Genomic DNA, 10140 nt, shown 5'->3' on the forward strand with positions numbered 1-10140 from the left:
TCCCATGAGAGTTCCATCAGCGCTCCCATTTTATGGATCAAGAAACTGAGTCCGAGAAGAATTCAATGACACTTTTCTTGGATGCCCTGAGTAACAGACACGCACCCCCTCGCAGGCCTAAATCCCTGGATCCCTTCCACAGGCTCAGTTCTGTGTATTATCTCCTTTTATCTGGGTTGATGACCTTGCCTCACGCCCTCCTTCGCCTGAAAGCCACCGCCATCGGATCGGATTTTCCGGCATGGATTTTCCCTTGGTTCCGCTCTACAGTACCCCGGGGCGGCAGGGACAGAGGCTGCCGCCGTCGCTCTGAACCCTAAGGGGTTAAGAGCTGTGTCCCGCCCCTTTTCCCGCCAGGCTGGCGGGAGTATGAATAGGCTCGCTCCCACTCCCGACTCCCAGTCGCTCCGGTTGCTCCTCGCCCCGCCCCGTCATTGTCCCCATCCGCGTCTTTTCCCTTCCGTCCCCAAAGCTTTGAGAGCTGCTGGCTTCTCCTGGTGCTCTCCTGAGTCTCTCCACCTTCGGTGGGTCAGACGAGCAGGATGGAGGGCTGCCTGGGGGAGGAATCTTTTCAGATGTGGGAGCTCAACCGGCGCCTGGAGGCCTACCTGGCCCGGGTCAAGGCGCTAGAAGAGCAGAATGAGCTGCTTAGCGCGGAGCTCGGGGGTCTCCGGGCACAGGCCGGGGACACCTCCTGGAGGGCTCGTGCCGACGACGAGCTGGCGGCCCTACGGGCCCTCGTCGACCAGCGCTGGCGGGAGAAGCACGCGGCCGAGGTGGCGCGCGACAACCTGGCAGAAGAGGTGGAGGGCGTGGCGAGTCGGTGCCAGCAGCTGCGGCTGGCCCGGGAGCGGACCGCGGAGGAGGTGGCCCGCAGCCGGCGTGCGGTCGAGGCCGAGAAATGCGCCCAGGCCTGGCTGAGCACCCAGGCTGCGGAGCTGGAGCGCGAGCTGGAGGCTCTGCGCGTGGCGCACGAGGAGGAGCGCGCCGGCCTGAACGCGCAGGCTGCCTGCGCCCCCCGCGGCCCCGCTCCGCCCCGGGGTCCCCCCGCGCCAGCCCCGGAGGTGGAGGAGCTGGCTCAGCGGCTGGGCGAGGCGTGGCGTGGGGCAGTGCGCGGCTACCAGGAACGCGTGGCGCACATGGAGACGTCGCTGGGCCAGGCCCGCGAGCGGCTAGGCCACGCGATGCAGGGCGCCCGCGAGGGTCGCCTGGAGCTGCAGCAACTCCAGGCAGAGCGCAGCGGCCTTCAGGAGCGCAGGGCCGCGCTGGAGCAGAGGCTGGAGGGCCGCTGGCAGGAGCGGCTGCGGACCACTGAGCAGTTCCAGGTGAGGAAGCCGGGGGCGGGGACGGGGCAAGACAAGGCTTCAGGAAGTCCTTTTGGGGTTCAGAGACCTGGGAAGGGGAGTGGGCAGTGGGCGTGGCTGTAGATTTAGGGGCCACTTTTTAGAAAACCATGCCTGGTGCCGCCAGCCTGGACTCTCACAACTCTGGCTAGTGCAGGGTTGGAGGTTCAGGTTCCTCTCAAAGCACACCTCGAAGGGCCGAAAGGCCCAAGACGTTGTAGCATTCTCCTCCCTGTCTGGATGGCACCTCCCACCCTGATGGCCCCTGGGCCCCTCCCTAGGCTCTGCTATCACTCAGAAGATGCTCAGGATTTGGCCTCTCAGTCTCCAAGTTCTCAACAGCCCTCCTCCCCCTGGCAGGAGAGGGTGAGGGGCCCTGGATGAGGGGCCACCAGCCCCTTCTCCCTTGTCAGGGCTCTTCAGCTCCTGAGTACATTCCAGAGGCCTGGGACAGCTGCTCCCCCTCACACTGCGCAGATGTGACCAGCAGCTGAGAAAACAGCCTCCTGCCTGGCCCAGACAGAGGTCTCACTATCCCCCACTCCCCCTTCAGAGGAGAAAGATTCCAGAACATGAGAACGTGTGGGAAGTGGAGGGGGCGGGGCCGAGGGTGGGGAGCGGGAGACAGTGGCTGGGACCCCGGCGGTTTGGCTTCCAGTCCTGCAGGCTCCAGGCCTGTTGATTAATCGTTTTTCCTTCTGCTTCCACTTTTCCCCCTTCTCCTACTCTCTGTAACCCATCTCCTCTCCTCCCTCACCTCCCCCTTCCTGTGGGAGTTGAATTCTGAGCCGCATGTGCTACCATTTAATCAGCATCCTCAGAGGAGGAGCCAGGCCGTGGGATAGGACTGAGAGGGGCCCTTTGCAGAGGCTCCAGAAGGGGGTTTTCTGGGCAGGGAGTGGGGTAGGGGAGGCAGGAATCTGCTCTGCGGAGAAGTTAATCAGGAAGCGAAGCTGCTGCTGCAGCAGCCAAGGGGGATGGAGGTGAGTGAGGGGGAAGGAGCCCTCCCCTTCACTGACTACCTCTGGGTTGCTCTGCAGCTGGCCGTGGAGGCCCTGGAGCAGGAGAAACAAGGCCTCCAGAGCCAAATCGCCCAGGTCCTGGAAGGTCGGCAGCAGCTGGCACACCTCAAGATGTCCCTCAGCCTGGAGGTGGCCACATACAGGTAGAGCCTGACCCTGACCCATGGGGATACACAGATGCACAAGTCTATGTGGGGGCAGACTCCTCGCCTGAAGGGGCCCAGAGCCATGGGTGGGGTGGGGGCTCTGCCACCACTTGGTCCTGTGACCCTAGGCTGATCCCTTCCACCTAAGCCCACCTGCTCTCCTGTGGGTTCAAGACCGGAGAAGTATCCTGTGCCCAGGAGACCCTCCAAGGAGCGGTGATATAGCTGAGTGGGACAGCCTCGAAGGAGAAGGCTGGACACCTAGAGGTCATCTGCATCCAGAACATTACCCCCAAGGGGCTGAAAAGCCCAGTCCCTGTGTGTGCACACTCACACCAAGAGGGTGATGTCCTTGAGCAGCCTCAGGAAGGAGGAACCGCAGGTGTGGGCTGGTGGCACCGACTTGCCACCTGACCTGGGCCTCAGTCTCCCGGTCTGGAGGATGGGAGATGGGCTAGGTGACAACCAAAGTCCCTTCCATCCTGAATGTCCGGGGGCCTGACTCCTATCAAGCCTTGGTGCCCTTGGCCTTGGCCTTGCCCAGCCCATCTACTGACCATACCCTGTTGGCTCAGGAAAGGTTGAGACCAAGGAAGTGCTGCTTCTCTGGCTCTGTGGCCTTGGGCAAACCCACAGTCTCGCCTGGGAAACTGATCTGGTTAGCCAAGGCCCCACTGAGGGAGCCTGAGGAAGGAAGGGGCTTTGCCATGGTGAAGGATTGCGTACTGCAAGCCCGCAGGGTGGGGCCAGGGCTGGAGAGCCTATGAAGACAATGCCCCGAGAATCCACTGACGAACAAAAGCAGGGGCCCTGGAAAAAGCTCAGGAGGGGAGGGGAGGCAGGGTCCAGAGGAGGAAAGTCAGTGAGGCTCCAAGGATGAGAAGGAAGGGGCTCCACCTCCACAGAGATCAGAGAGCAGCTCGGTGCTGCAGCAGGAAGAACCGAGAAAATGCTAACCAGACTCAGAGATGATGAAGAAGAGCACAGAGCCGATAGATGTTCGGCATAACTTGTTGATTTGATCGGTCCTCCTTCCCCGCAACTGGTCCCCGCCTTCTTAGTCCCCATGGGACACTAAGGCAGGGGCGTGGACACAAAGACCTTCATTGCCCTGAAAGGCTTGGGATCCAGACTACTTAGAGATCCCCAGATAAGAGCCTTGACCCCTTGTCAAACCACTGAGGGGAAAGGTCTGGGCAGGCTTAACCTGGGTTTTGAGGCATGAAAAGGATTTGGAGAGAGGGAGCTGAATTCTTTTGTTTTTGTCTGTAACCAGCTCTGGGGGCCCTGGGGGAGGAGGAGGAGGAGGAGGGGGGAGCCTATCCCATGGGAACGGCCTGAGAATTCCCACTTCCCCAGGGAAGCCCCCTCCTCAGACCCTCCAGATGGCGGTGTGGACAAAGGCAGCAATTAGCATGAGAATCGGCCCCCCACCCGGAGGATGAGGTCATAGGCCTGGGATGGGGAGGGGACTAGTCTAAGCGCTGTGTGGGGGTGTGTGTACTCTGTGTCGACTGTGTGGGAACCGCTTGTGTGTCTGTGAGTCCAGCTGTGTGTTCAAATAAGTGTGTGACTCTGTGTGAGCAGGTGTGTGCTATCTGTGGGTGTGACCATGTGATTTCATGGGCAGAGCCAAGCACAACCCCATTGTGGCTTTTGTGTGATAGTGGTGAAAGTGAGGAGGAGGCCTGCCAGGCGGGGCCTGTGACTTTCCCCTGGCTGGCTGGCCTGCTGGCCTGTGGGCAGAGGGCTGACCCGGCTTTTCTTCCTTCGTCCCCAGGACCCTCCTAGAGGCTGAGAACTCACGGCTGCAGACACCTGCAAGCGGTTCCAAGGCTTCCCTCAGCTTTCTGGGTAAGAGGAGGGGCCAGGTTTCCCCCAGAACTTTACCTTTGCTTCCTCTTCATACCCCAGAGCGATTTATTTTTTGAGATGAGAAGCAGGAAAGCCTAATTCTTGACCCCATGGCCCCTAACATCAATGAGCATGCTCTTAGCCCAGCCCAAAAAAGGCAGGAGCAGGGTCAGGGTACTCCTCCCCATCCCAGCTGATCTGTCCTGACACCATTTTCCCCTCTTTGCCTTTCCAGACCCTAAGCTGGAGCTACATTTCCCTGGGACCCCAGAGGGCCGGCGTCCGGGACCTCTGCTTTCTGTCCTGAGCCCTACTCCCCTCTCCTCACCTTTGCCTGGTACCCTTGAAACACCTGTGCCAACCTTTCTGAAGAGCCAGGAATTCCTTCAGGCTCGCACCCCGACCTCAGCCAGCACCCCCATCCCACCCACCCCTCAGGCTCCCTGCCCTGCTGTAGATGCCGAGATCAGAGCCCAGGATGCCCCTGTGTCTCTGCCCCAAGCACGAGTTGGGAGGCAACAGGTGCCAGAAGTCATGTGGGCTGAAGCCAAGGTGGCCATCCCCGCCAGCGTCCTGCCAGGACCAGAGGAGCCTGGGGGCCAGCAACAAGAGCCCAGTCCAAGCCAGTCCCCTGAAGATCATGCCTCCCTGGCTCCAGCCCTCAGCCCTGACCACTCCAGTCTAGAGACCAAAGATGGAGAACCCAGTGCATCTAGAGAGTCCAGCAGATCCCAGGAGGAAGATGAAGGCCAACTGTGGGGGCTGACAGAGAAAGAAACAGTGGTAGAGGCCAAAGCAGTGAGCAGCTTGCAGCAGGAAACGTGTCAAGAAGAGGCGGGTCTGGACGTGAAAGAAATCCAAGATGCCCAGGGCCCTTTGGAAAAAGAAGCTCTGAACTCTCTGGAAGAAGAGATTCAAAAGCCATCGATTCCACTGGAAAAACAGAGCCATGAGACTATAAGATCTCTAGAGAAGGAGAATCTGGAATCTCTGAGGTCTTTGGAAGAAGAGAACTTAGAAACACTAAAAATACTAGAAAAGGAGAATCAAGAATTATTGAAGTCTTTAGAAGGAAAGGAAACGGAGGTAATGAGATCTCTAGAAAAAGAAACTCTAGAACTACTTAAGCCTATAGGAAAAGAGGATCCACAGACATTGCCATCTCTAGGAAAGGAGAATCAAGAAATAATGAGGTCTCTTGAAGTTAATGTAGAGACATTCTTATATCCAGGAAAGGAAAATCAAGAATTAGTGAGGTCTTTAGAAGAGGAGAACGCTGAGTCATTGAGAACTCTAGAAAAGGAGAGTCAAGAGCCACTGAGATGTCAAGAAGTAGAGAACCAGGGAACACTGAGACTCCTAGCCAAAGACAATCAGGAGCCACTGAGGTCTCTAGAAGAAGAAGACCAGGAGACGTCAAGACCGCTAGGGAAAGAGAATCATGAATCCCTGCGGGCTCCAGAAGATGAGAATCATGAGGCTTTGAGACCTCTAGAAAGAGACAAACCAGAGTCCCTGAGTTCTTTAGAAGAAGACCAGGAGGCAGTGAGACCTCCAGAAAGAGAAGACCAGGAGCTGCTGAGGTCTCTAGAAAAAGAAGACCAGGAGCCACTGAGGTCTCTAGAAGAAGACCAGGAGGCAGTGAGACCTCTAGAAGAAGAAAACCAGGAGCTGCTGAGGTCTCTAGAAAAAGAAAAAGAGGAGTCACTGAGGTCTCTAGAAGACCAGGAGGCAATGAGACCTCTAGAAGAAGAAAACCAGGAGCCGCTGAGGTCTCTAGAAGACCAGGAGGCAATGAGACCTCTAGAAGAAGAAAACCAGGAGCCGCTGAGGTCTCTAGAAAAAGAAAAACAGGAGGCGACGAGACCTCCAGAAGAAGAAAAACAGGAGCCACTGATGTCTCTAGAAGAAGACCAGGAGGAAATGAGAGCTTTAGAAGAAGACCAGGAGACAGTGAGACCTCTAGAAAAAGAAAAACAGGAGTCACTAAGGTCTCTAGAAGACCACGAGGCAATGAGACCTCTAGAAGAAGAAAACCAGGAGCCGCTGAGGTCTCTAGAAAAAGAAAAACAGGAGGTGATGAGACCTCCAGAAGAAGAAAAACAGGAATTACTGAGATCTCTAGAAGACCAGGAGGCAATGAGATCTCTAGAAGAAGAAGGCCAGATGACATTGAGCCCTCTAGAAAAAGTGAAACCAGAGACACTAAAGTCTCTTGGAAAAGATCAGGAGATAGTTAGACCTCTTGAAAAAGAGAATCAAGAGTTATTGAGGTCCCTAAATGAAAAGAGTACAGAGGCAGTGAGGTCTTTAGAAACAGAGACTCCAGAACCACTAAAGCCTACAGAAGAGGAAAACCTGGAAATACTGAAACCTCTAGAAAAGGAAAGTCAAGAGCCACTGGGGTCTGTGGAAGGGAACCATGAGACACTGAGACCCCCAGAGAAGGAGAATCAAGAGTCACTGGGCTCTCTGGCAGAGTGGAACGTGGAGAATTTGCAGTCTCTAGAGGAGGCCGACAAGGGAAGTCTAAGGCACTTGGAAGAGGAAGAGGACGTGGAGCAGGAAGAGAGTCAGGCGTCACTGAGGCCCCTGGAGGAGCAGGGGCAGGAGCTGCCACTCTCTGCACAGCAGCAGAAGTGGGGAGATGCAATGCAGGGGGACCAAGAACTGGATCAGGAGCGGCCTCCGGGGAGGGCTGGAGTGGACAGTGGGGATGGGGCAGAGCTGGAACTGAAAGAACTGGATAGCTCCCCTGCGGAGGGGGAGGTGGTGGAGCAGGGTCAGCTGCAGCTGACAGCCACAGGTGAGGCCTGGGGCCCAGGTGAGGGGCAGCCAGGCAGCCCTGAGCCCAAAGAGCAGAGGCTCCCAGCTGAGGGTGCCGGAGGGGCAGGAGGCGCTGCGGGCCTCCAGGACCCTGAGGAGCAGCCAGAGCAGGTGGGGGCCCTGGGCCTCCCGGCTGCCCAGGGAACATCAGAGGTGATGGAGCCCGAGTTGGAAGATGAGGATGTGGCCCCAGGGGGTGGCCGAGCCTCCCCAGAGGTCACCTTGGAGTTAGAGAGGGCCATGGGCAGGTCTGAGGGAGTGGAACGGGGACCCGAGCAGGAGGCAGTAAAGCTGGAGGACCCAGGTGGCCTGGCCAGAGAGGAGGTGATGGAGCCACCCCTGGGGGAGGGAGGTGTGGCAGCAAAGAAGGTACAGGGCTTGGAAGGGCCCAGAAAGGAGCTGGAGGAGGCAGGCACTCTGGAGCCTGAGTCCGGGAAGAGCAGAGACCCGTTGGAGACTCCTAGGGACTGGGAGGAGTCAGAATCTGGGGCCCTTGGGAAAACAGAGGAGCCAGTCTCAGCTGAGACCTTGTGGTCTCACGAGGGAAGTGATACCCTCCAGCCCAGGCCCCTGGGGTCAGAGGGAGCTGAGGAGGATGCCAAACCACTGCTGGGGCCCCCCAGTCTGAGGCCCACTGAGTCCTGCTTGCCCAGCCTAATCCCTGAAGATGCCCCTGGGCCCCAGCCCCTGGCTGAGGGGAACCAAGAAGCCAGCTGGGGGCTGGAGGGCAGGGCTGAGGTCGTAGGAAAGGCAGGAGGTGAGCAGGAGGATCTGGGCTCTGGGGGGATCCCTGAGGGCCTCCAGGAGGAAGGGGAGGAGAGCAGAGAAGAGAGCGAGGCGGATGAGCTAGGGGAGACCCTTCCTGACTCCACTCCCCTAGGCCTCTACCTCAGGTCCCCCGCTTCCCCCAAGTGGGACCTGCCTGGAGAGCAGAGGCCCTCCCCTCAAGGGGAGCCCAGAAAAGAAGGCTGGGATCCTGTGGTCCCAGCCTCCAAGAGCCTTGGGGCCCAGCCCTCAGAGGAGGAAGAAGAGGAGGGAGCTGAGGAGGAGGAACGTGGCCATGATTCTGAGCTGTCGGAAGAGTTTGAGGACCTGGGGACTGAGGCTTCTCTCCTTCCCGGGGTCCCGGGGGAGGGGGAAGAACCTCTGAGCCAAGTGCCCCAGCTGCTCCTGGAGCCTGCAGCCTGGGATCGTGATGGTGAATCTGACGGATTTGCAGATGAGGAAGAGAGCGGGGAGGAGGGCGAGGAAGAAGATGAAGAAGAGGGGAGGGAGCCAGGGCCAGGGCATTGGGGGCCAGCGCCCTCTGTGGGCAGCCTCCCCGCCCTGAGCGGCCCTCAGGGAGGGCACCTCCTGGAGTCTGAGACCGTGGGTGTCAGTGTCCCCTGGGACGATGGCCCAAGGGGCGCGGCAGCCGACGCCCCCGTGACTGCCCTGGAGACCGAGTCCCAGAACAGCACTGAGGCCTCAGGCTCAGAGGAAGAGTCTGATGCTGCTCCCCTGGAGACGGAGGACCAGGTCCCTGGCCCTCTGGGGACCCTCAGCGGGGTGGAGGACACCCTTGATGGTGGCCCAGGCCCCAGCCTGAAGGAAGAGCTGGAGCGCGTGAATGGGGGCGTGGTGAACGGGCTGGAGCAGTCCGAGGGGGGAGGCCAGGGGAAACCGGGGGCTGCTGGAGGGGACCGAGGGAGCCCCTCAGAGGAGGAGGGGGCTTCCCTGAAGGCCCCATGGGCAGGGGCTCCTCTTCACCTGGGCCAAGGCCAGTTCCTGAAGTTCAGTCAGAGAGAAGGTGATGGAGACTCCTGGTCCTCAGGGGAGGACTAGAGAGAGCTCTCCTACACGGAGGCATTGGGCGGAGGGGCGTCCCCAACCCCCTCCCTGCTCGGGGCAGCACCCTTAACCTGCACTCTCTTGACCTGTGGTTTCTATCCCAGAGGCCCGGTTGGCCAGGGGGAAACGGGTGTGGCAAAGGGGCCCGGTCCAAGCGTGGAGACTCCGGGAATAGCTGCCAGCCCCCTGGCCTCTGCATAGCAGGGACAGCCTGCCTGCACCGTCCCGTGGGGCTGAAGCCAACTGAACCTGTAGGACTAGCCCCTCCTTTCCATCGCAGCTCCTTTCCTCCCATCCCATTAGCTGGAAAAGGCCAGGGCTCAGCGGCCCTTCCAAAGGGAGGGGCTCTGGTGTTCCATGTGCCAGGGCTTACCAGCTCTGCCCTTCCTCCCTGCACCCTCATGAGATGGTTGGCTGGTGGCTAATGAGGGTGAGGGGGTGCTCCTGTGTCCTGACCCCTCCATAGACCTGCCATGTTGTGGCCCCGTCTGGCTCATCCCCGCCTGAATAAAGTAATGCCTCCGCCTACAAAGTCTGGACTCTTCCTTCCTCAATTCAGGGGAGCCTCAGGGTTGACGCAGAGGCAGAAGAGCCAGGGTAGAGGGGAGCAGGAGACGCTGGTCTTGGGGAGGGGCTGCCTGCTGGGGAGAGAAGATTCTGGAAGGCCTCATGGTGGAGACAAGCCAGGCAGGGGAAGGCTGGGGGTGCCAACCCAGGTGACCTTGGCGCCTGCAGAAACCAGGCTTGTCATCATCTCTGCCCACAGCGCTGATTACAGGGATTAGGGCTTGGGGCCACCCCCACCGTTGCATGTCCTCCCTGCCAGCCCCTCAGCGCCGCCAGCATAATAAGCCCCCTTGCCCCCAAACCCAAACAATTGTCTGGCCTTGGTGTCTGTTCAGACTGGCCGGGTCAGAGCCGGGTGAGGGAAGAAGGAGGTCTGTTCTGCCTCAGTCTGGCTGTGTGGCCTCAGGTCAGTGCTCAACTTCTCTGAACCTCAGATTCTGCCACACAAGGACAGACATGGGCCTCCCAGGGCAGAGAGAGCAGGGAGCAGGCTAGGAGAAGCCAGCGGGTTACAGGTTAGATCTTCAGTAGGACCTCCTTGCAAGCGGAAGC

At 59.2% G+C, this 10140-nt stretch overlaps 1 protein-coding gene across 3 annotated transcripts; it reads left to right on the forward strand.

The window, feature by feature from the left end:
* The first annotated feature begins 392 nt into the window (after positions 1-392).
* NES (nestin) lies at positions 393-9553 on the forward strand. 3 transcript variants are annotated; one of them, XM_027529981.1, is made up of 5 exons: positions 393-1325; positions 2384-2508; positions 4292-4365; positions 4601-6222; positions 6442-9553. In XM_027529981.1, the coding sequence occupies exons 1-5, from the start codon at positions 543-545 to the stop codon at positions 9013-9015; spliced, it is 5178 nt and encodes a 1725-aa protein (XP_027385782.1). In that variant the 5' UTR covers positions 393-542; the 3' UTR covers positions 9016-9553. The 3 variants fall into 3 exon arrangements, with proteins under 3 accessions (XP_027385782.1, XP_027385774.1, XP_027385764.1); XM_027529973.1 differs by having other exon boundaries at positions 4601-6137; positions 6198-9553; XM_027529963.1 differs by having other exon boundaries at positions 400-1325; positions 4601-9553.
* Positions 9554-10140: the final 587 nt, after the last annotated feature.

This window comes from Bos indicus x Bos taurus, chromosome 3 (assembly GCF_003369695.1).
Source record: "Bos indicus x Bos taurus breed Angus x Brahman F1 hybrid chromosome 3, Bos_hybrid_MaternalHap_v2.0, whole genome shotgun sequence".
NCBI lineage: Eukaryota > Metazoa > Chordata > Mammalia > Artiodactyla > Bovidae > Bos > Bos indicus x Bos taurus.

Bases quoted from the DNA above. Each gene is read 5' to 3' on its own strand.
- NES (XM_027529963.1), top strand. From the start codon at position 543: ATGGAGGGCTGCCTGGGGGAGGAATCTTTTCAGATGTGGGAGCTCAAC. The intron at 1,326-2,383 runs GTGAGGAAGCCG...GTTGCTCTGCAG, and splicing joins GGACCACTGAGCAGTTCCAG to CTGGCCGTGGAGGCCCTGGA. The intron at 2,509-4,291 runs GTAGAGCCTGAC...CTTCGTCCCCAG, and splicing joins CTGGAGGTGGCCACATACAG to GACCCTCCTAGAGGCTGAGA.